A 26,046-nucleotide genomic window follows, 5' to 3' on the forward strand; every position below is an offset into this window, starting at 1 on the left:
CCCCCAGCGCCACTTCTGCAGTTCCCATTGGCTGGGAACTGCGGCCAGTGGGAGCTGTGGGGGCGGTGCTTGTGGGCACGAGCAGCACATGGAGCCCCCTGGGCCCGCTCCCTCCAGGGCTGCAGAGTTGTGCCAGTTGCTTCTGCGAGTGGAGCTGGGCCAGGGCAGGCAGGGAGCCTGCCTTAGCCCCACTGCACCACTGACTGGGAGCTGCCCGAGATAAACACCTTCTGGCGGAAGCCTGTACCCCGCACCCCAATCCTCTGTCCTACTCTGGAGCTCCCTCCCCCACCAAAACTCCCTCCACATGCCTCACCCCCTCCCACACCCCAATCTCCTGCCCCAGCCCTGAGCCCTCTCCATTCCCCATACACCCTTCCAGAGCTTGCACTGCACACCTCCTGCACCCCAAACCCTTGCCCCAGGCTCAGCCTGGAGCCCCCTCCCACACACCAAGCCTCTCAGCTCCAGCCCAGAGCCCCCACATGCACCCCAAGCCTCTGCTCTAGCCCCTGTGAAAATGGGTGAGGGTGGGAGAAAGCGAGTGATGGAGAGAGTGGGGATGTTTGGGTTTGATTAGAACAGGGATGGCCAATTTGTGGCTCCAGAGCCACGTGCGGCTCTTCAGAAGTTAATATGTAGCTCCTTGTATAGGCTCCAGCTCCAGCTCGGGGGCTGGAGCTACAGGTGCCAACTTTCCAATGTGCTGGGGGATGCTCACTGCTCAGCCCTTGGCTCTACCACGGGTCCTGCCCTCTCCCCTGAGCCTGCAGTGCCCTTGCTCCTCCATCTCCCCCTCAGAACCTCCTGAACTCCACAAAACAGTTGATCGGGAGGTGTGGGAAGGGAGGGGGAGGCTACTTGGCAGGGCTGCTGGTGGGTGTGGGGCACTGGGATTGGGCGATGGGGGAACTGATGAGGGGCTGCTGACTTGTTACTGTGGCTCTTTGACAATGTAAATTCTGGCTTCTCAGGCTCAGGTTGGCCCACCCCTGGATTAGACAGTTTGCAACCCTAGTAGTAGCGGTAAGACAACTCAAGGGCCTGGAGTCGCATGGGTGGACACATGGTTTAGAGTCCCTTAACTAGTGATCACTGAGCATGGCCATCTGTTTGGAAAGCAAGTTCTGATTTACGTATTTTCTAGACTTTGACTATATTGTTTAAGATGTGCAAGATTTAGGTTTTGTTTATTCCATCTCATAAAATAAAGCCTCCAAGTGGCTACTTCTACACAGAGCCCAAGTTCAATTTGCTGAAGTGTTTAACTCTGCAGCCCCCACACCTATATAGAAGGCACTGAGACTGTTTTATTTATGCTCTTTAGAAGGTTACTGATAATATGGTAGTGAGTAGGTTTTCCGGATTAAACTGCAGAAGATACAGAGTTTGTATGTGGCTGATCTTGTGATCCATTTTCTATCCCAATTATTCCCCAGAATGTGGAATTTGTAAGACCATCAGACATCTGTGGTCTCCTTCGATTGCCTGTTTCATATGAAAGGAATCCTGGGAATGTGAAGGACTCCCTGTCTGACTTTTCATCTCTGTATGCTGTTTCTTCCCTTCCCCCTCCAATATATATTGTTGGAGGGGAACCAGAGCCGGCTGGGATAAAGTCAAACAGGAGGAATTTCTGAACACACAGAAAACGCCCATCAGCTTACTGTGCTTTGCCACTCCTCTCCCTTTGTGGAAAGTATGATTAAAGTCAGCCCTCCACCCCTGAGTGCATGAACCATGCACATACAGACGCTGATGCCAGATTCCCTTCATTCCATGCTGCTGACTTCGAGAAAGGCTTGCTGTGACAAGCTGGAAATGGGGGCTGTTGACTCTGTCTGTAACTCAAAGGCTATATCTGTGCCAGGCCTTTACCCTAAAATTTCCCACTGCTGCTGTTCTACTGGTAGGAGCTCTAGTGTTGATAAGGCGCCAGCAGCCACTGGTATGTTAGGCACCATTTTTGTGTAACCTTTTCAGAACTGTCTAGATCAGGGGTCCCCAACACGTTGCCCACGGGCTCCATGGTGCTCGCGGGGGCATCTAAATGCTCCCGTGTCCTGGCCAGCGGTGGAGCATCTGCGGAAATGCCGCCGAATTTCTGCGGCATTTCACCGGCGACACCTCTTGATGATGCCACTTGCTGCCGACAAGTGGCATCATCAAGAGGCGTTGCCCTCGAATTTCTGCGGCATTTCGGAGATGATGCTGCTTGCTGCCGACAAGTGATGTCATCGAGAGGCGTCGCCGCAGAAATTTAGCGGCATTTCAGCGGATGCTCCACCGCCGCCACGGTCCTTCGTCTGGCGCCCACCAGATGAAAAGGTTGGGACCACTGAGGGTAGTAAAAATGTCAGTAGCCACTGCCATGATATCTATATCTACTCTTCCTGTCAATCAGGCCCCTAGTTGGGAGGTGAGGGAGGGCCACTTCTGACTCTCTTGCCCCAACATCCGGTGGTGCCCAAATCTTGCTGCTGCTTCCTTCACAAAATGCTTACAATTTGTGGTTTTGTTTTGTTTTGTTTCTGTCTAGTCATGCTTAACTCCCTGACACCCACATTGCCTCTCTCTCATCCATATAAATTGCAGCTGGTGAGATCTCCTTCCTTGCCTGTCACACAGGGACTCTGAACTGCCCCCTCTCCACCCACCCTTTGAATCCTTCCACTGTCTCCCCATTTCAAGACATCAGGTACAAGCTTCATTTCCTTCCCTTCAAGGCCTTTCATACCTCTGCCCTTCCTTGCATGTTCACTCTTGTCTCTTATCGCAACCTGTCTCCCCTGCTTTGCAAATGATGCCCGCTTCATCATGTTAGTTTGTCGTACAAACATCTCCGCACCTTCTTTTAGGCAGCCCATTATGTACAATACTCAGTCTTTTAGCTTCTCCTCTAGTCCCATTTCTGCCAATTAATGATGCTCTGAGGGGTAATGGGGAATAACTGGTATTTTGTTCATAGTTATTGGAAGAGGAATTGCGCAATGTTGTTTTTTTATCTAAAAATCGTGTATGTTTAATGGTAACTTTTATTCTTACCATCCCACCCTTCACAGTAGTTTTTTTTTTTTTGCCTTCTCCTCTTGGATTGTGAGCTAGTTGCGGAAGGGAACATGTTTCCATAAGTGTCTGTATAGCACCGGCACAGTGGGGTTCTGATTCGATTTGAGGTCTCTGACTGATACTGTACTATAAATATTTGATATTAAATGGATGAGGTATATTTTCATGTGTTAAAATGTAACAACTGTGTTACACACATTAGCCTGTTTGCTGCCATCATAAATTTAATGATGAACTATAAATAGTTCATCCAGACATAAGAAACTGTAACAAGCAGAAATTGACTGAGCGTACTTGTGGACTATCCCCCCCTACCAGTATCAAGTATCTACAAAGTACTTTACAAATATGTAAGTCTCACAATAGCCCTGTAGTAGTCAAGCAATATTTTCCCTATTTTAAGAGAGGGATAGATGCACAGAGGTTAAGTGATTTAACCCAAGATATCACAGCAGGTCAGTAGCAGATCAGGGAGGAGTCCTAACTTAATTCTCTGTTCTGACCATAGACTATACTACCACAGAATCATAGAAAATTAGGGTTGGAAGAGACCTCAGGTGGTCTCAAAGCAGGACCAGCCCCAACTAAATCATCCCAGTCAGGGCTCTGTCAAGGTGGGCCGTAAAAACCTCTAAGGATGGAGATTCCATCACGTGACAGTGCTTTACCACCCTCCTAGTCAAATAGTGTTTCCTAATACCCAACCTAGACCTACCCCACTGCAACCTGAGACCATTGCTCCTTGTCCTGTCATCTGCCACTGTCTTCTGCAGACTAAATAAGCCCAGTTCCCTCAGCCTCTCCTCATGACATTGTGTATAAGAAAAAACATACTTCCCTTTTACCCTGCTAATATTTGGGGGGAAAGTGCAGTCTTGAAGCATTGAAGTGAGAGACTGTGCTGCCAGTGCTCTAACTGAGAAATCTGAGGAGGAAACTGGCACTGCAAAGGGCAGCTGTCCTGTTTCACCTGTGTGGCTCATTTATTATGCAGTATGTGTAACTCCAAGTGGCACCCCCATAATTGATGAGGCTTCTCTTTGCCATTTGTTTTACTTACCAGTGACATTATCACAGTTCACAGTGATGAACTTCAGTGATCCAGGTAACATAAACTATTAGAGCTTTCTATTGTCCTTTTTTAAATTTAATTTAATGTATTCATTTTTATTTTTACCTCTAGCCATACAGGAAATTTTGTTCCAACTGAACCAAACCCTCAGACTTCTCATTCTTTCCTTTTCTCCCTGAGTAGGTCAAAGGGGTGAAGTGAGTCCAGTGCTTAATCTTGCCTAATTAAAGTAAATGGAAAAACTCCAGTTAGGAACATGAGAACATCTAGCCCAGTATTCTGGCTTCTGACAGGTTTCAGAGTAGCAGCCATGCTCGTCTGTATCTGCAAAAAGAACAGGAGTACTTGTGGCACCTTAGAGACTAACACATTTATTTCAGCATGAGCTTTTGTGAGCTACAGCTGACTTCTTCAGATGCACAGAATGGAACACACAGACAGGAGATATTTATACATACAGAGAACATGAAAAGATGGAAGTATGCGTACCAACAGGAAGAGTCTAATCAATTGAGATGAGCTATCGTCAGCAGGAGGAAAAAAAAACAGAACTTTTGAAGTGATAATTAAGATGACCCATAGGAGAACTTAACTTAGGAAAATAGATTCAATTAGTGTAATGACCCAACCATTCCCAGTCTCTGTTTAAGCCCGAGTTAATTGTATCTAATTTGCATATTAATTTGAGTTCAGCAGTCTCTTTGGAGTCTGTTTTTAAAGTTTTTTTGTTGTCTGTCACTGAGTGGTTAGAGAGGTTGAAGTGTTCTCCCACTGGTTTTTGAATGTTATGGTATTCCTGCTGTCAGATTTGTATCCACTTATTCTTTTGCGCAGAGACTGTCCGGTTTGGCCAATGCACATAGCAGAGGGGCATTGCTGGCACACGATGGCGTCTATGTCTTCTGATAGTGGCCAGTGCCAGATGCTTCAGAGGGAATGAACAGAACTTTGACTTCACTTTGAGCCTCATCCTGCCTCACTGTCTTGCACTTTGGCCATCGTCATCTTGCAAAATCCTCAATTGACTGTAGGGGAGCTGGTAGCACCCCTAGGTTGCATAACATTTTCCCCGATAAAGGATTCTCGTGACATTTTCTTTGAGAACCTCTAGCACAGGGGTTCTCAAACTGGGGGTTGGGACCCCCGCAGGGGGTTGTGAGGTTATTACCTGGGGAAGGGGGTTGCAAGCTGTCAGCCTCCACACCAAACCCCTCTTTGCATCCAGCATTTACAATGGTGTTAAATATATTAAAAAGTGTTTTTAATTTATAAGGAGAGGGAGTCGCACTCAGAGGCTTGCTATTTGAAAGGGGTCACCAGTACAAAAGTTTGAGAACCACTGCTCTAGCGCCTCCATTCTTCACAGCAGATCATTGATATTTGGCAGTGGGGATGCCTCAGGTTAGGGAAGTGGCTTTTCTTTGACCCAGGAAATTCCATTTCGCTTTTGCTGCGATATAAACTATTGAAAATAACCATTTTCCTTCTCTCATTTTTGCGCCTTGGGGAAAATGTTTGCATCCTGACAAAGTAACTACATCTATATACCTCCTAAGGCCAGGCTTGTGTCCCTGCAGCAGCAGCAGTAGTGGACACTGTACTGGGAACACCTGGAGCTACTGGAGCAGAGCATTTGGGACAGGGGGAGTTTTCTCTCTCCACTTCTGTGTATTCATTATGATAGTCTGTGTGATCACATACTATTTTTTTCCCTCAGAACCTCTGCCTTACTCAGTGCACAGGATGGGCCAGAATTAAAAGTGTCAGGCAACTATAAATCTGTCATTTTTTTAACTCTCAAGTGCTTGAATTTGCATCTAAACACAGGTTTTGTATGTAATTATTCGGCTTCAGGATGTAGGCCCCATTGTGCTACTACAACAGGGGTGGGCAAACTTTTTGGCCTGAGGACCACATCTGGGTATGGAAATAATATGGCAGGCCATGAACACTCACAGAAGTGGGGGTTGGAGTGTGGGAGGGGGTGAGGGCTCTGGGGTGGGACCATAAATGAGGAGTTCAGGGTGCAGGAGGGGGCTCCGGGCTGGGGCAAGGGGTTAGGGTGCGGAGTGTGTATGTGAGGGCTCTGGCTGGAGGTGCTGGCTCTGAGCTGGGGCTGGGTTTGTGGGTGCAGGAGGGTGCTCTGGACTGGGACCAAGGGGTTTAGGGGGTGGGAAGGGGATCAGGGCTGGGGCAGGAGGTCGGGGCAAGGGAGGGGGCAGAGGGGCAGGCTCTGGGCAGTGCTTACCTCAAGCAGCTTCCAGAAGCAGCGGCATTTCCTCCCCCACCCCCCCAATTCCTTCATGGAGGTGCGGCCAGGCATCTCTGGGTGCTTTCTTGTCTGCAGGTGCTACCCCTGCAGCTCCCATTGGCCGCAGTTCCTGGCCCCAGTATGGAGCAGGGCAAGCCCCAGACCCTGCTCCCTGACTGGAGCTCGAGGGCCAAATTAAAACGTCTGAAGGGCTGGATGTGACCCACACCTGTACTACAAGCATATAGTAAAACTGTCTCTATCCTGGAGTGCTTATTTATGAGTTTAATATGAAGTCTAGAAGAAGACATTTTCCTATGTAATTAAAGGATTGTCTTCAGAACTGCTCATATCTTTTACGTGTTGTAATACCTATTTTGCACCTTGTACTCTGTCCAGCATGAAGCAGAGTGTTTAATATGATTTTTATATTTTCACCAGGTATTTTTTTCTTTGCAGCAAGTGACTAAGTATCTGAAACACTGCGCTATTGTACTGGAAATCTGGAGATATTTCAGAGATACTGTGTTCCAAAAACAACAGGGTGGGGGTTGGGAACATGCAGAGGCAATTCTCACACTTATAGCCAGAGCTCCATGTAGTCGTGGCACAAGTGGAACAAATTCCACTGCAACAGCCCTGAATTCCATGGCAGCATTAATTTATCCTATTTGTCATGAAATACTCATGATTCCTGTCCCCCATACTCCTACATAGACACACACAGCCATGACTTACGGTTGAAAATACTCGATGTAAAATTTTGTCTGATTATTTTCAACAGTAACTGTATTCAAAGATTTATTTTCCCTGTTTTCCAGGGAGCTAGGTCCTCTCCCCAGGCCTTGGCTCCCTTAATATTGTCCAGGCGACTGAGCTCAGAACTCCTTCCTCTCTCCCCCTGTTGTATGCCAGGGAAGAGGGGAACTTATGGGCAGCTTCAGCATTTCATCGCTCATGTTCCCCAAGCCTCAACTGCTGCACTCCTTTGCAAGCAGTGCAGTTCACCAGCTTGTGGTACTGTCTCCCAAAGCTCCCTGATTGCAAGCTGGACTGCAGGTCTGGCTCTCCATCCCCGTGATGCCTAGTTCCATAGTTCAGTGAGCATGCTTTGAAATCCTATTAAAACTTTTCCTTGTGGGAAAACCTGGAGCATAATGGGCAGCTGCAGGCAGGTCTTGGTAATAGTGGGGAGACTGAAAAAAGAAAAAAGAAAAAAAAAAAAGCAGGGTTCTTGGCTACAGCAAAATAGTAAAAACCATTCCATTTTGGAAAAATGCCAAATTCCACATCTGCAAAATCTGAGTCCATGGGTCCCTGGTTGTGATGCATGGGGTGTTTCTACCACTTGTAGCTATTGTTTCAGGTTGTCTGCAGACTCAAGCAGGCAATACTGGATTGGTTACACTTGGTCATATTTTTCAAGGTTATCTCTGCAACCATAAGGGCGAGAAGCATAATTTTTTAATAATGAAAGCTAAGTTTCTGGTCTAAAATTCTGAAGCCAGGGATGAATTCTGCAGAATACCCGGGGCACTGCTTATGATACATGTACATCTGAGCTTTGGGAACTGTTTAGAAATTAGTTTTCCACAGGAGCACCCTCATACAGCACTGAAACTTAAGAGATGAAGTTAAAAAGAGGCACATGGTCCCTTCTACTTCAGCGTCTTCCTTTCTACCATTAGCTGTGTGTGCAGGGACCCTCTCTCTAGGACTGGTAGGATTACCCCCCCCCGAAAATTTCTGTCTTTAGTGTCTTTAGTTAGACTTTCTGGTTTTTGGACTGCAGCGCTACTAGACCTGGGTTGACCCAGATCTTGGCACCAGCAATATCATGGCTAATGCAGCTCTCAGGAAAAGACCAGTTGTAAGTAGACTGTTTCTTGCCGCTCTGTGTCCCAGGAGTCATAGGCACACATCCAAAACTTAACTTGCCTTAGGGAGGCTAACTCTTATGAGAAAAACCTATCACTGCCTATAACAGAGATTTTATATTCTAGGATCCCAAATCTGCCTTCAGATCAGCAGCAGTTCTGTTTTCCTCTGTGGTTTTGAAGATGTTCACGTTGGGGAAATGGGGCACCTATGGCATAAAAACAAATATAGTGGACCCTTTGCAGTCTGACTGGCACATGGGAGAGAGCCATTTCAGGAAAGGAGTTCAGTTCTGGGACCCCATTGGTTCCAAAAACTTCCTTGGCTCAAAAAAACCAAACAAACCCTGCTTCAGACAGGAACAGGCCAGTGCAGGGCCCTCTGAGGTTGGAGATTTCCTTGGCATTGAAGAGACCTGCTTCAGAGAAGATACAAGCTAACATGCAGCCACCTTTGGTGCCACAAATTCTGTCAGAAAAATCCTTCTCTCTGGCAGAAATTAGTTGGTGAGAGAACCTGGTTTGTGCTAGGACTTCCCGTAACACTGAAGAAACCATGAGGCTGTGTGTTCTGAGTCTTATCATGTCCATCTCCTAGGCCTCAATCAGTCTCACTTTTTTTCTTTAAAAAAAGATATTCAGTCCTGTTCTCCTCTGTACTTGAGAACAATGGCAAGAAGAAAAAAAACATGTAGTGATCTCATGCTGGAGCCAAAGCACTGCCCGTAAGAAGAAAAGACCCCGTCACTGATCCAGGGAGCACTTGGGTGATCATTCTAGCCTCTAAGACTCCCAAGGTGTCTCTTCCTTGGGGTGGGGGTGTGATATAATGTAGGTCCCCTAAACACTGATGTGCTACTCTCTCTGGACCTATCATTCTTCCCCAAAGGGATCTGGTAATCTGTGCATCTTCAGGTATAGGAAGTGACGCCACCTCTTTGCTCTTGTAGTGAGGGTTCTGAGGACTCCCTTTGTTGTCTCTGCTGCTGTCTGTGATGGGCTGTGAGGCTCACCTGCATAGTATTAGAGCCCAGACATTCATGAGTGCTCATTCTCCCTATAGCTCTATGAGGAGATTCTGTAGCCCTGGGGAAGAGGTCACTATTGTCAGGGACTGCCACCTACATGTTGGTGGCCTGGGCAGTATGAAAGATGGTTCAGGCCTATGAGAAACTGAAGGACCCAGATCCACTGTTGAGATCTCTGGGTCTTATTCAGCCTGATCACAAGAAGTAGTGTTACCTCAGACAACACTTTCATGTCATTACTTCTACCCTCCTGTCTAGAACCTCCAGAAACAGCAGAAGAAACAGGGTAAAAGAAGGCACTTCAGAGAGCCTAACTGCAATATCTGCTACCTACATGCTCTCCTCACCTGCCAGAGTGTCAGTCTTTACTTTCTTCTCTATTTTCCTTTCCTCTCCTTCTTTTGGTGATTGACTGGGCTGTTCCTTTAGTGCATAGTGTGGAATTATCACAGATTATTGGATGCTCAAGATTCATTTTGAGTACGCAATCCAGTTCTCCTCTGTGTCACCATACAAGCCCCCTTACTTTTTTATAACGGACTTACCTTTTCAAGAGTCAGGGGCTCCCTTGCAACCAGCACCAATGCAAAGTGCCTTCGGTTTTATTCCAGAGTGGTAAACAGAGTCTCAATGAAAGATGTATTCCTAATAGACTGGAGCAAAGGGCTTCTTTATGCCTTTTCACTGATCCCAATAATTCTGCAAGCAGTCAGAAGGATGCAACAAAACAGAATGAGGTCATAACAATTGTTCCACTTTGGGCTGGTAAGAGTTGAGTTGGGGTTGGGAAGAAAGGTGGTGGTATACTTATAAGTTCTGCCTACATGAATCAACAAAATGAGGTGTTGCTTAGCAGATTGTGCAGATGTTCAGACTGTTAGTTCATGTTCTCTGGGCTCCTGGAGCATGGCTTCCCCTCATTATCCTCATGGTCTCAGCTAGGCTTGGCCCCAATTTGGTTGGGTATAAATATAAGCTGTAGTATTTCCAAAAGCCATCCACTTATGGCATCAAAATGAGAAGTCACAGTAAAATTTGCAAATCCCCCTTTCATAAGGCTGATATACACACAGGGCTTGTCTAGATTTGAAATGCTACAGCAGCACAGCTGCTGCACAGCACTGTGTCACTCTAGTACTTTGGCATAGACACTCCCTGCAGTGAAGGGAGGGGTTCTCCCTGTTTGTACTGGTGATTAGGTCGGGTTACCTATATCACTCAGGGGTGTGGATTTTTCACATCCCTGAGTGACATCTCTGGGTCAACTGTAACTTTTGAGTGTAGACTTGGCCACAGTTTTTGTCTCTTAACTATATTGGTTTCTAGCGAAAGTGGCACAAATCCCTAGTATGCATGCCACTATACTGGTATAAAGATGCATGTAATGTATATGCCCCCCCCCCCAAAAGATTTAGGGTATAAATTGTACCTATATAAGCGTCTTTATGCTAGCATAAAGGCATGTCTACATGAGCCTTTTCTGCGCAGTAAACCAGGGAGTAAATCTACAGTGTTCCAGTGTGCTGTGCACTAAAAGTACTGCAGTACATCAAAACGGGCTATCCTCAAATGTGGGATCTAAACCTGATCCTGTATAGACTAACAGACGTTTTGGAGCATGAGCTTTCATGGGTGAATACCCACTTCGTCGCATGCATGTATTCACCCACGAAAGCTTGTGCTCCAAAACGTCTGTTAGTCTATGAGGTGCCACAGGACTCTTTGCTGCTTTTACAGATCCAGACTAGCATGGTTGTCCCTCTGATACTTGAAACCTGATACTGACAACGCTAATAGATGTGCTCCCTGAGACTTAACTATCTTCTACAGGCATAGAGCCCTCATAGCAAATTTGTACCAGACATGGTTCTGAGTTCCACCCTTATCTGAATCTTGGTCTCCCAGTATTCATCATTAGACCTGGTTCTGATTCAGGGCTTTGAGCTTTCATTTTCATATGACAAAAATGTTCCAAACTGGAAATTCAGTAGCAACTTAATCCAAAGTAAAAAAAAACAAACCCAACAATTTTAATTATTAAATGGAAAGAAGTTAGTTCTGCGGCCTCTGTTATTTATTTTTATATCAAATTCAGTTTGTTTTATGCTGCCCCCATTTGTTCATTGTATCAAATAATTTTGTAATAGACAATGCACAACGGGATTAATGAAGCTATCAGGGAGAAGCTGGAGGCTGAGCAGCTGTAGTGGCCAGTTACGTCTTTTGATATCTGGAAAGGTGCAGACGACAGCTTGAAATTCTGGAATAAACCCAGCAGCTGGTTGTCTCACAGTGATCCACGACAAAATAGTTACTAGTGCTGACATTTTAAATACGGCTTTCTAGATTTCCGAATTAACCCACTGAAATGAATGAGGCAGCTCACAACTCAGATCTAGTGTTTCAGACTGGTTACAGACTTAGGCAGACAATGCTATGTAAGTTACTCTCAGTTCATGTTTTCGTTGGAATCAGAAGGGGTTAGAAACATTTTAAAAAAAGCGAAAGCTGAGATTCTGCTGCACAACTTTGCATCAAGGGGCAGCGTTCTCAGCAAATTGTGTGTCCAAGAAATTGCAGGATGCACAAGGCCTTGCCTCTGTGACATTTGGTTGGGGCAGTTGAAGTTAATCTCTGCTTTCTCATCTGCTGTTCTCATGTTGATGATCTCTCTTGATACAGGGACAGCACAAATCTATCATTTCTCCAGGAATAGACTTTCTGGAACTGAACAAACAACTTATTAACTGTCTCTTGAGACTCGGTACCAAACAGTAGGGAAGGCAACAATTTTAGGGATTAGGACTCGAGCTGGGACTTTGTACCAACCTGTCACTGGGTGCACAAGAGGCTGCTTATCTACACTCTCTGTTCATTGTCAATGTCCCAAGACTTTTTTTTTTCTTAAATAAATTAGCTTTCATATGCTAATGACTGCAAACAGCACCAGCATGGGTTGCTTTTCTGAACCGTTTCTTAATAATCATACAGTGGGTATTGCTCAATCAAGCATCTAGATTAGCTAGGAAAAATTAAGTCCTGGTTATTATCTTCAGAAATCTGGTTGGAGTGAGTTTTGCTCAAGTTTCATGACAAAGTGTGTAATTCAGAACACAGATATGAAACTCTTCCCAGAAACAAATATATAATAAGGCAAGCACTCAAGTGCAGTTTAGAACTCTTTAAGGACTAATAGAGTCCTCAATTATAAGCTGAATATGAAACATCAGGAAGGAAATGCTAGATGAGTGGAAAGGCATAAGACACTTTTAAGAGCAGACCCTTTCCTAGATATATAGGACTGTGATCAGGCTAAGGTTTGAGCAGCAGGTAAAGATTCCAGCAGTGGGCCAGGTTAAATGGAAACAAAAAACAATCCTTTCTGTGGATTCTAACTTGATCAACCAAAGGAGTATAGACCAGCAAAGCCTGGTCACATTGTTCAGCTGCTGGAAGAGAATCTGTAAACTACAAACATGACATAAAGCAGCGCTTCTGTCTGCAGAACTGTATTCTGGCTTCTGGTCAGCAAAGGTATCTCTCTTACTAGAGTAGCCCATCCTCTTAAGTCTCTGAACCTAACTGTGCTTAGGTGCAGCTGACTGCTTCAGCTCAGGGAAGTGTGCCTATGTTGTCTTGGTGTTTATATTTTGTTTATTATCGTGGTATTTGAGGTACTACATCAGCTTGTGTTATTTCAGCAGGCCTTGGCTACAATGGAAAGTCTATGGCCTTATCCCAAGACAAGAGCAAGTATGGAACTTAAAACCCATCGCCAGGAACTATAGTGGAACATTCCTGTTCGATCACATCCTGCAAAGTAGTGCTTTGTGGCATTTATTGTAGAAACTCCCTTTAATTTGCATGAGCCAAAGGACAGTCTTTCTTTAACTGAGCTTGCAGGTTTTGCCTCTCAGACAGTCTGTGAGATATATGTTGCTTAAGCTACAATTACAGCATCAGAGAACAACTTGGTTTTGACATCTTTGTGAAATTTACATAACTCTTTATATAGACAATGACTATGTAATTGTAGAACTGTTAACCTGCTTAGCAGGAGCCGGACAAGTTTGGGTTTGGGCTATAGGGAGGAATTCAGGATCCTAGCTGGGACGTCCAAAGCACCCTGAAAACCCCGCAGAAGGACTCAGTGGAGGGGTCCGACACTGTGCCTGCAAGCTCTGCTGTAACCTGTGTCCTAGCGTCCAATAACACTCTTTTTACTGGCTGGAATAAAAGTCACTGTGGGTCCAGGAAGGGAGGGTGCAGGGCCAGATCCGTGACAACTTGGTGCAGCGTGGGATAATACTAGCACCCCGTGGACGGCGCTTCCTGCAGTAAGTGACTGGGAGCAGTAAACGAAGGAATAACTGTCCTGCCTCTCCTCCTCCGGCCGAAAAAACCCTTTGTTTCCTTCTCCTCCGCCCAGCAGCTCCCCCTCCCCCCTGCCGGCTCACATTACAACCTGACTACCTGTCCCTCACCTACAGACATCCCCTGCTTTCCCGTTCCCCACACAGACAGTCCCTACTCCATCACAGGAGCCTACAAATCATTCAATTATGGGGAAGCACTGAGTGAGGGAAGTTCTCAGCTGTTCTAGTGCCAGCTCCTCCCATTGGGAGGTCTGCAGGATGTTGGTACCTTTCAGAGCCAACAAGGACTCTCTCCTTGGAGTCCCAGGGAGAAAAATAATCGTGAAGCATTCGTGCCAGTGTGTATAAAGCAAACGTTACAGCACAATTCCAACACACAATGCAGTGTAAGCCCATCATCTAAGGATTATTTTACGGCTTTGAGATTCCATTTTGCATGTGTGCTCTTTCTTTTTCCTTATTATGAAGGGAGGGATCACAGCAGCTTTTGTCAATTTATTCTAGTTTTCCTGTGCTGCTATGCATACATTTGGGCTGTGGGAGTAGTGCTTCGTGCTCTGGAGAGGAGAGCTGATTGAATTTGAGACATCCTAGAATAGTCACAAATTGAGTATTGCTCCAATGCTACCCTCTCCTGGCTGTGGTGAGGGGAGTTGCCAGAATACCCTATATTACTCTTTTGGAGGATAGCGAAGTGTGAAGAACTCCATTCTGAGAATTGCTTCCCTCCTCAACGCTGTTTTGTTTGTTCTTCTTTTCAGATTGCAAAGAGTTTTAGTGCTGATCTGGCCTTATATAGTAATTTCCTATTATTAGAAACATCTCCCTGGGATCTTGTTGGGGGAGTAGCAGAGGGAAATCCTGTTTCCTTCATCTGAAATGCAGGGCTAGCAGCACTTTTCATACACTCCATGTCAAATGTCCATGGGATAGTGGGGTTTCATTGTAATTCAGTTTCTGGCCACAGTCCCTTTAAAACTATTACCGTTTTTAGAAGTGTAGAGCTCCTATTCTTGCAGGTTTCTTCCACTCAGTCACATATGCTGATACTTAAAGCATTGTGTGTGCACCCTGTAAACTGTGCTCAGTTTTTCTCAGCCAACTATTGTCTTTCTCTGGGTATCAAAGTCTTTTCCTAACGATTTGGAAAACTGACTCACCTCTTTGTTGCCACAGATGACATGGCAAGATGGGCCTGTTCCACCCTTGCCTGTGTCAGAATGGAGCCTGTGCAGGAAGTGAGTGATGATTATAACAGCATTTGGAGAAAGAGAAGAGCTGCTTCATAATGAGGAGGGAATGGATTCTGTTTTGTGTGTGCAGACAGAATGCGTTTTTAGAGAAGCAATTGGCTGCTGAAAGTACTGACATATGCACAGACCTTGGACACTTAACTTTTCCTGTGAAAACATTTTTTCCCCATAAAAGGAAGATTAGGTCCTGCCACTGGGAGGGACTGTTGAGAAAGTCACTTGTGAGGAATGCACATCAGCTGAACTGGGTCAGACTGTTCGTATTAATGATTTTTTTGAAATAATTCTTCTAATAATGCCTTAGATTAAGCAGGGGAGCCACCCAACATTGCAATAAAGTAGGGTAAAGAAAACACTGAATTATTTTTTAGGCTCTTTATTATTGAGACTGGTGCAGCAATTACTTCAGGGTTCAAAATGAGTGGTGCTACTGGGACATTCTATGAAGTTATTTGAACAGCCATCAGATTTAGCTGCAGTTTGGTAGCAACCCCCTGAACCACAAGTGTCGTGACATTTAAGCGAGAGTTGGTGATACATGGGATAGAATAGCCACATTCTAGTAGTGACTGATCACATGTGAGATGTACTGTTTAGCCCTGTAATATTGTATGGAGACAATTTATAAAGGAGTGGAACTTTTGTTTTGATAGACATGATTAGTGCCTGTCATGCAGCTCCTGTTTTATTGATTCAGTAGGAAGCAAGGATGTACCGAGTTCTTCAGGTTTATTAGGTCAGACCAGCTTCTGTTCTCCAACCTAAGTATCATAGGGACACAATTGCTCTGTATGTGCAGTAGCCAGATTTAAATCTGTGTAACAATTGTCTTATCTGTGCCTTTTTCTCGAAGATGCCTAGTGTCTTGGTATCTGAATGCTGAACAGCACGTAAGGAACATAAGAACAGTTATACTGGGTCAGACCAAAGGTCCATCTAGCGCACTATCCCGTCTTCCAACAGTAGCCAATGCTGGGTGCCGCACAGAGAATGAATAGAACAGGTAATCATCAAGTGATCCATCCCCTGTTGCCTATTCCCAGCTTCTGGCAACAGAGGCTAGGGACACCATCCCTGCCCATCCTGGCTAATAACCATTGATGGACCTATCCTCCATGAACTTTTCTTTTTTGAACTCTGTTATAGTCTTGGCCTTCACAACATCCTCTGGCAAAGAGTTCCACAGACTGTGTTGTGTGGGGAAAAAAGCGTTCCTTGTATTTGTTTTAAACCTGCTGTCTATTAATTTCATTTGGTGACTCCTAGCTCTTGTGTTATGAGAAGGAGTAAATAACACTTCCCTATTTACTTTCTCCCTACCAGTCATGATTTCATAAACCTCTGTCATATCCCCCCCTTAGCTGTCTTTTTTCCAAGCTGAAAAGTCTCAGTCTTCTTAATCTCTCCTCATATGGCAGTCGTTCCATACCCCTAATCATTTTTGTTGCCCTTTTCTGAAACTTTTCCAATTCCAGTATATCCGTTTTGAGATGGGGCAACCACATCTGCACACAATATACAAGATATGGGCTTACCATGGATTTATATAGAGGCAATATGATATTTTCTGTCTTCTTATCTATCCTTTTCTTAATGATTCCCAATGTTCTGTTTGCTTTTTTGACTGCCGCTGCACATTGAATGGATGTTTTGAGAGAACTATCCACAATAGCTTCGAGATCTCTTTCTTGGGTGGTAACAGATAATTTAGACACCATCATTTTATATGTATATTTGGGATTATGTTTTTCAGTGTGCATTACTTTGCATTTATCATCTTTGAATTTCATGTGCCATTTTGTTGCCCAGTCACCCAGTTTTGTGAGATTCTTATGTAACTCTTCACAGTCTGCTTGGGACTTAACTATCTTGAGTAGTTTTGTAACATCTGCAAATTTTGCCACCTCACTGTTTATCCCTTTTTCCAGATCATTTATGAATATGTTGAATAGGACTGGTCCCAGTACAGACCCCTGGGGGACACCACTATTTACCTCTCTCCATTCTGAAAACTGACCATTTATTCCTACCCCTCATTTCTTATCTTTTAACCAGTTACCAATCCATGAGAGAACCTTACCTCCTATCCCATGATAGCTTACTTTGCTTAAGAGCCTTTGGTGAGAGACCTTGTCAAAGGCTTTCTGAAAATCTAAGTACACTATATCCACTGGATCCCCCTTGTCCACATATTTGTTGATCCCCTCACAGGAGAAAGAGGAAAAGGTCTAAAGATGTATATCTCTGAGCCTAGGATTCCTGGAGTATGCATATTTATTTGTGGAAGAATGGGATTCTCAGGGGTTGGTTGTGGAAAGCTCTATTAGAAACGCATATCAGTAATGCCATCAACTGGTGTTCAGTTGCCTTCTGTGAAGGAGGCATTGGTGATTTCATTTATCGTGGAGGTCAGGTGTTCTTGCTAGTTTCAACCATACATGAGGACAGGAGTAGTTTTTGTAAGTGGTGAGTTAGATGTCCTTCACAGCCTCAGGGCCCTATTTTGGGTTACTTTAGGAAGTCAAGGTGCTATTACCAGTCTGGATCACTTAAAGTATGCAGCACAGTGCACCTTAAGAATGTTTTTGGTTGATGAAGAGACCTGTTATCTTCTCCAGCTAAAGAATTCCTATGACATGCTGGAGGGAGCCTTCCTTTTGGAGCCCTCCTAGCCTGTGTTCGATGGGTTGGTTCCGATAGCATCTAGCCAAATACTTTCAGACTGGAATTTACATGTATTTGTATTTTTAAGGCAGCAGAACTTGTAGAAAAAAATATTGAAAAAAATGTTATGTCAGAAATGGTACATGAACCTATAACTGTGTCCTGTACTTTCATCTCCTTACTTTTTTGAGTACTTTAACCATGAAACCCATCACTCTGCTAATGAAGTATTGTGTATAGAATGTACTAAAGGCATTATCTTAGACTCCCAGATTCATATTGTATAGCAAAACCTGGAATCCTGAATGTAGGAGAAGATGAATGCTTTGCCAAAGCCAGTTTAATGGGGCTGGGTTCAGATTCATTTATTTATTTAATTTAAGTAGAGCCATCAGTTGCTGGGGCCGCTAGGCAGTTATAGAGCCAGCAGTTGCTGGGTCAGCTAGGCAGTTCATGTTCTGCTTTCTGAGCCTTTCAGTACAGGGCTCACAGGAAGAGTTTCCTGTCCCCTTGTTTTGAATGTGAATTTGTGTGCAGGGAATTCACTGCTTATCAGTAGTGAGCAGAACAGTCCCAGTGCTCTCATCCAAGGCTTCAATGAATCACTACTGAGTGAAGGGGCTTGGAAAAGTTGATTCACATCTCTGCCTTTAGTAGCAATGAAACCTCCATCTAGCCTTAGCACCAGGCACAGATTGTCATTGACGTCCGCCTAGCTGGCAAGGAAGAAACTGCTTGGATTGCCTTTGAGCCACATTGCTCAAGGGTCAGCATGTTTTAAACAGAAGGCATTTTACCTGTATGGCTTTCTGACCCTCTCCTATCTACCCTCAGTTGGTTTTCTCCTAACTCCAACTTCCCCAAAGATAGGATTATGTTCCCCTCCTATAGGAGTTGATCATATCCTTTGCAGTCTTCTAGCCTCAAAACAGGAATATTGCCTGTTCTGTCCTGATCGGGGCTTTGGCAACTGTGGAGAGATGTTTTGAGAGCTTGCTTGTGTGAACTAGAGGCAGATGCAGAGCAGTAGGAAGGGGAGGATGTTAGTCTGAAGAATGTGGAACATGGTTCAATGTGGCTTAACACTGCTCAGATCACTTTTATTGCTTTGTCTTGCACTGTCTCAAATCAACCTGTAGGCTATGGTCTGTGCTGGACTCTTTTTTCCTTTCAGTAATATGCCTGCTAGCACCTAGTTGCTGTTCTTCCATCCATTGTCAATGCTTTTAAAGCCAGAAGGTGAATTGCACTGAAGGTATGGTGATGGTTGTTAATTATTTTAATGCCATCAGTGTTCTGGGCGCAGTCCAAACATAAAGAAAAATGCAGACTTCCTGCCCACAGAGTTTATAATCTGCATATCACCCAGAAGCACAATACACTTGCTGATGGAAGGATGGTCATGTGGTTAAGACACTGCACTGGGATGTGTGGAAAACTGGGTTCAGTTATTGTCTCTGCCAGACTTCCATTTGTGGCCTTGAAAGGTTTAATCGATCTTTCTAGCCCTCAAGTTGATGATCTGTAAAATGGTGATTAAACTACCATTCTCTCTCTTTGTCTGTCTTGTCTATTTAGACTGTAAGCTCTTCTAATCACTGGTCATTTTAAAATCAAGATTAGATGTTTTTCTAAAAGATATTATCTAGAAATTATTTCGGGGAAGTTCTGTGGCCTGTGCTACATCGGACTAGATGACAACAGTGGCCCTTTCTGGCCTTGGAATCTCTGAATCAATAAGCAGAGATTGTGCCTTGGTATGTATATGAAAAGCACCTAGCACAATATGATCCTGATTTTGGTTGTGGCCTCTGATGCGACTATAATAAGGAGTGATAATGATGGTCTAGTCCTGAGGTGTGGCACAAGTATCTTGGTGAGACTGAGGCAGAATTTTGTTCATAAAGTGGGATTTTTCTGAAGAGAGGGACGCTGTTATGTGTGAGGTGCCCGATAATCTAATAACCTGTGGTGCAGATGTGTAATTCCCCACATGTATTGCATTGTCTCTTTCCTTCCATGGTTGGAATCCAGGCTAGAATTAGACATTCTTAGAAAAATGCTAATGGGAATTAACTCTCTTCTGAAAGGACCATAGAAAAGCTGAAAGGCTCATGTGCCAGCCACCCTATAAATCTCTTGTCAGAGTACGCTATTATAATGCTGGGGTCACCTGACATGGTTAAAACATGGTTTATTCTTGGAATATAAGTTGAATTCAACTGGGTTTTAACTGTGTTGCTGAGTTGAGCTACAGCACCAAAAGTCCAAAGCTTCAGCAAGATTTTTGTGTATGGGTTGGTCTCTTCTGTGCTGCAGAACTGATCAATGTTTCTCCATTTTTTTCAGGGAAACAGGCTATTGTAACCATGCCCCTTCCCACACGCACACCAGACATAAAATTTGGTATAGTGCAGAAATGATCTGAAGAAGAAGCCTTAATTAACTGGGCAGCTCTTTTAAACAAATTCCTAATACACTAGCTCTCTAGTTTTGAGCCTTATTTTAAAGGCCAAGTCACTTTCCATATTGAGGGAGGTTAATTACAGTACTCCAATTGTAAACATACCAGGCCCTTTCAAGCAGGGGGCTACTTAGGGGCCAGGATGTTGGTTATGTCAACATGTCAGTATAGCATAGTGTACTTCAGTGCTTTCTGAAGCCAGAGTACCATAAACATGAACTTAGACTGGCATATTTTAAATAGTGCCTGGATCACAAAGCTTTTCTGATCTATAGGAATACTTTCACCCACTGCTGAAACACAGCTTGCTTTTTAGTGGGATGCAGCAGTTGTTTAACAGTTCACCATAACTCCATAGAAGTTGAGGACAAGAAGTGAAAAGAGAACTTGCAGCCAGTTAGAACTGTAGGGTGAAATAAGGGAGACAGTGTAATTATTCAAACTAGAATCTGGCCAGGACACCAGGGCTGATGCCCCAACTCTTTTCAAAAGTGCCATAGGATCCTTGTCACAAATGTCAGGGCCTTGATATTCTGTTTCCTCTGAAAGACGGCACTTGCAACAGTACAACGCCTCCTAGCTGCAGACTGTGGGATTGGGTCAGTATGGTCAGAGTGCCACACTAAACAGCTAACACCTCTTCCACAATTATCTGGGTTTTAAGATGTCCCCCATCCGAGTATTATCCATGTCCAACCCTATTTCATATAAGACAAGATGGGCTTATAATGGAAATCTAAGGTGTACATATTGCTACTGGGGAGTTTCACTGAGAAGACGGGGGTAAGAAAACCTTTACATGGGTTGACTTGAGGTGATGCCAGCAGCAATGAAGACTTGAAATGGGGAATTTCCTTTACCTTTGGAGCTGAAATACTTGGAGTACATGGAAGTTTAAGGTGGACTAACCACTGCACTGGGTAAGAAACTTTCAGTCTTTAGATTTTTTTTTTTTCCAGGTTCTGCTCCTCTCCATGAGGAGCCTGCTAGTAAGGGCATTTGATCACCGCCTATTAACAAGCTATAAACCTTAATGGTCTCTCAGCAGCTCCTAGACACACATGCCAATACTTCACAGATGAAAAATAGAATGTGGTTTGAACAGTAATGCTAGAATATGACCTAAGATCCTCAGATGTGTGAGAATCACCAGCCTAATGACTGAAGAATGAATGTATCTTCACTTCTACTCCTAAGAGTATACTCGGGGAAGGGAACCAACTTATCTTTACTACTGTCTCCCCTCTATCCTGCACTGAGCTCTGCCTGCTCACTCTCCTCCCAAGCTTTACAGTCACTGAATAGTCAGGGGCTTTGACTGGGTACCCCTGTTGGCCTCCCTAAATCCCTGGAAACTGGCCAGGACTGGTGGCTAATCTCAGAGAAGTTTTAGTAGACAACACAGGGCACCAGGAATAGCCTCAGTTTATCAGACCTGAAGGTGCAAAGAAGGTTGTGGCTTCTGCAGAATACCAGGGAATCCAAACTAGGTCTCATTTGGGTCACAGTAGAAGTCCCTCTGTGTAGATGCAACAAGGCATTTGAAGCACAAATCTCTTTAATTGGGACTCTGAACAACGGCTTGGTCAATGAAGGCTGTCTTGTCAGTCTAGTAGGTTGACATGCTATAGATTTCAGGACAAGGACTTTGTCTTCCTCTGTGCGTGGACAGCACCTGGCATGTGCAGGTGCTCCTTCACTTTTTTAATTTGCCCAGATAGTGGATAGCTACAGCACCCCATGTTGTGAGCTCTTTGAAGAGAGGGATAGTCATGAAACAATATAAAAGGGAAATTCACGGCAGTATGGTTTGTGTAGATTGCAGTTATCTGGATTCTGAGACATACCGCCCAGTACTCATCATCTTTTGAGAAACTCCTGTAGTTGCTGGCATTGTTGCTGTGAGTCAAATTGTATGGCTGGAAAATTGTATTGCCTTTAAATACTTTTGGTTACGGAAGACTAGATAGAGGGGAAATCAAATCTCCTGACTCAGTGTGGAGTTGATCCCCTTCAAGAGACTGCTTGGCCCCCAACACAGCTTACGATAGCTCCAAGTCTGCCCTAAATTACAGCAGCTTTGTATGACTACCTGGGACCCAGAATAGCTGGAATGCAGTGTGTTTCATCCATGCCAGCGCAGTGCAGAAGGCTGCAATATCTGAGACCATTTCAAGCTCTGATCGTGCTGAATGGTTGCCATCTTGTGACTTCTCCCCAGCATGACCAGGAAATGTAGAGCTTTGCAACTGCCCCAATGTAGGGGGACTCATAACTCCATGCTGTAATGAAGTGCCTCATGTTGGGAAGTTATCCAAAAGCCCCTGCTGCCAGCAGTAATACTGGGCTTTATGGGATAAGTGCTGCAGGTGTGCTAGCATGCACTGATGCAACTCTGGTTGTAAGGAGCTTCAGGTGTGGATGCTCCACAACAGTTCTGGAACAGAATGTTGCTGGGTACATGTGCTAAACTGTTGCAAGGACAAACAAGGAAATCAACCATTTCCTACCATCAAAGTTCCTGTAGTGGTTTCTTTGGTTTGCTGGAGTCATGACAGGAGCTACAGCTTTAGGCACTGGAACTTTGCTGTGGACTGGCAGGTCAGTGTATTTGAGTTTGATTCAGTGTAGCTCACTTGATGTTCCTGTTTGTAGCTGCGTTTTTGTGCAGATTTTGCCACTGCAGAACATATAGCTGCTGTCTTTGCTTTTTTCCTGTGGTGCTAGGTTGTAGGCTCTGGCCCAAGGTTTCCAGCCTGTTTGAGTCCTTTTCTTTTCATTTTCTCTGTCATTAGACAGCTTGTGCTCCACATACAGGCAACAGGCTTTTTTTTATCTTGAGCTTCAGCTTGCGATCTGTCTGGCTCTCTCTCTCTTTCTGTTTAGAAGGGGAGGAGAGTTTTTTTGCTCACTCTCCTTCTTATACAACGCCTTCTTTAGCAGGCTGCAGCAGGAGTTGGGTAGACAGGAGTGGTTCCTAACAGTACCAAAAATGTCATTAAAAATAAAAAAGGCAGCTGATTGAAGAGAGTTGTCCTCAGATTTCTCCCTTTGAGACAGCGTAACTGACTCTCTGACGGTGCCTTGTGAGCTGAAAAGGATCAGAAATGAAGTTCAGGGCTGCGGTAAGATTTGTTTAACTGCTGTGTTCTTCTGCAGTCTTGCTAATATGTATCCAGCCTGAGAGGAATGGAGAGAATTCTTCAGGGTTTCAGCAGGAAGTTCCTGTGTTTTTACACACTTTCAAATGGTAAATTGCTTCTTGGAAAGTAAAGTGTGAGTGCTTGAGATGAGAAGAAGAAAAGCAAGGCAGGTTGGGGGCTTATATTTTAAGGAGGTGAGTGTATGTGGGGGTACAGAGGGTGGGAAGAGACTGAGACAGGAATGTGCTGGGGTTCCAGGAAGGGCATATGCATCATGTTCTGGGGTGCTTTTTGTGTGATGTCACAGAGATGCCAACCCTTACTAACTTTCAGTAATTCTTGATTTTTTTTTTTAAAGATGTAATTATGAAATTACTAATTTGGGTTTAAATCAAGTAATTTTACAATCACACACATGTAATGTATATAAAGTGTGTGTGTCACCACTTGGTTCTTACGAACACAGCAAATAGCACGAGGAGGGAGGGGCGCGCCTGGTGCATTCTTCACAACCCCCATGGCACAAGTGCATACTATGCAGTGAGGTTCTGATAGGAGGCAAGTCAGAGTGGTTTTGAATGGGTTGGGGGCAGTGCTGGATTCACCACCAAAGCCACAGGCTGTGTGTTGCACTTGAACTTCCCCTTGTGGATGCTGCAGGACTATGTTAAAATGTTCTAGGTCAGTGGCTCTCAACCTTTCCAGACTACTTGTACCCCTTTCAGAAGTCTGGTTTGTCTTGCAAACTCCCAAGTTTCACCTCACTTAAAAACTACTTGCTTACAAAATCAGACACACAAATACAAAAGTGTCACAGGACACTATTACTGAAAAATTGCTTACTTTCTTATTTTTGCCACATAATTATAAAATAAATCAATTGGAATATAAATATTGTATTTACATTTCAGTGTATGGTATATAGAACAGTATAAACAAGTCTTCATATGAAATTTTAGTTTGTACTGACTTTGGTAATGCTTTTTATGTAGCCTATTGTAAAACTAGGCAAGTATCTAGATCAGGGGTTCTCAGACTGGCGGTCGTGACCCCTCCGGGAGTTGCAAGGTTATTACTTGGGGGGTCGTGAGCTGTCAGCCTCCACTCTAAACCTTGCTTCACCTCCAGCATTTATGGTGTTAAATATAAAAAAGTGTTTTTAATTATTATAGGGGGTTGCACTCATAGACTTGCTGTTTGAAAGGAGTCACCACTACAGAAGTTTGAGAACCACTGATCTAGTTGAGTTGATGTACCCCCTGGAAGACCTCTGCATACTCCCAGGGGTACACGTACCCCTGGTTGAGAACCACTGCTCTAGGTATCTAGATGGGGAAAGTTCAAGCACAGTACACAGTCTGTGGCATGGGCAATGAATACAATTCCCCACTGACAATCTCTACAGCTTGCCTCCTGTCAGACTCTCCCTGCGCAGTCTGTGGGGGAGGAGAAGCTGGTGGAGGCAGTGGTGATGGAGGAGAGAGGGAATGTGACAAATTAATCGGCAGCCTTTTAAAAACAAACAAAGGGAAATACTTCTTCACACAATGCACAATCAACCTGTGGAGCTCGTTGCCATGGAATGTTGTGAGGGCCAAAAATATAACTGAGTTCAAAAAAGAATTAGATATGTTAAGGGAGGATAGGTTGGTCTATCAGTGGCTATTAGCCAAGATGGCGAGTTATGTGGATGCCACTAAACCTCCAACTACCAGAAGCTGTGTCTGGATGACAAGGATGGAACACTCAAAATTGCCCTGTTCTGTTTATTTCCTCTGAAGCATATGGTAATAGCCATTGTCAGAAGCCAAGATATTGGGCAAGATAGATGGGCAGTTGGGCAGATCCAGTAGGGCTGTTCTTATGTTTAAAATTAACATTTGTATTGGAGAAGCAGCAGCCAGCCAAACTCAGTCTATTCTCAGTATTCGCAGAATTAGAGGCGGTTCAGAGAAGGTTGGTGAAAATGATCAAGGTCCTGGAAAACTCGCATATGAAGAGAGATTGAAAAGACTAGGATTGTTGCCTTAAACAGGAGACAAATAAGAGGAGGCATGACAAAAATATATAACGTAATTAATGGCCATTGGGAACTTCTTTTCTCCCTGTTTCATAACACAAGAAAAAGGCAACGGTCAATTAAATTAAAAGGTGGCAAATACAAAATTGATATAAGGAAATACTTTTTCATGCAATACATTATTAGATTGTGGAACTCATTGCCAAAGGAAGTTGTTGAAGACAAGAACATAGCAAGATTGAAAAAGTGATTGGATATTTACGTGGATAAGAATATTCAAAGTTGTCATATTTAATGCTAACAGATGTTGAAAGTGGTATTAAAACTTCATGGTTTTGATTTTAAACCAATCCCTAACTGTTAGGGATTTGGAGGAGACCTAATGTGGGGGCAGATTATGCATCATCTGCATAATGTTAGGCATTTTGCATCTTCCCCTGAGGCATCTGTTACTGGCCACTGTCTGAGGCAGGATACTGGATTGGATAGGATCCAGGTCAGATCTAGAAAGGCAATTCCTATCTTCCTATTTTTCCTTAGCCCCAGTGCAGGCCTGCTGTTGGGAGCAACAGCATGAATAGGCCCTTGGTGTTCTAACCATCATTCTAACACAGCTCAGAGCAGATTTTGTGATATGGTGATAAAACCACTTGAGTCTCATCTACACTAGAACTTACTTTGTTGCTATCATCAATACATCTGCAGTCTTGGTGGCATTTATTGTAATTTGGATACTGATTTTTCTTGTGTAGATAGGACCTCTGAGACCAAAGTGGGCTCTTAAGTGAAGGTGTGTTGAATCCTGGTAGTGCCTTCCTAATCCCTCCCC

General features: G+C 44.2%; 1 protein-coding gene across 4 annotated transcripts in view; it reads left to right on the plus strand.

Annotated features, from left to right (window-relative positions):
- MYO1C (myosin IC) overlaps positions 1-26,046 on the plus strand; it is a 146,164-nt gene that overhangs the window by 33,566 nt on the left and 86,552 nt on the right. The window contains exon 1 of one of the 4 annotated variants that reach the window (XM_032788284.2): positions 22,993-23,179. The exons of the other annotated variants lie outside the window; for them this stretch is intronic. Coding sequence (XP_032644175.1) covers positions 23,162-23,179 — 18 coding nt within the window. The 5' untranslated portion in view covers positions 22,993-23,161. Of the gene's footprint in view, positions 1-22,992; positions 23,180-26,046 lie in introns of those variants that run through there. 4 annotated transcript variants of the gene reach the window in all.

Source organism: Chelonoidis abingdonii, chromosome 20, assembly GCF_003597395.2.
Source record: "Chelonoidis abingdonii isolate Lonesome George chromosome 20, CheloAbing_2.0, whole genome shotgun sequence".
Taxonomy (NCBI): domain Eukaryota; kingdom Metazoa; phylum Chordata; order Testudines; family Testudinidae; genus Chelonoidis; species Chelonoidis abingdonii.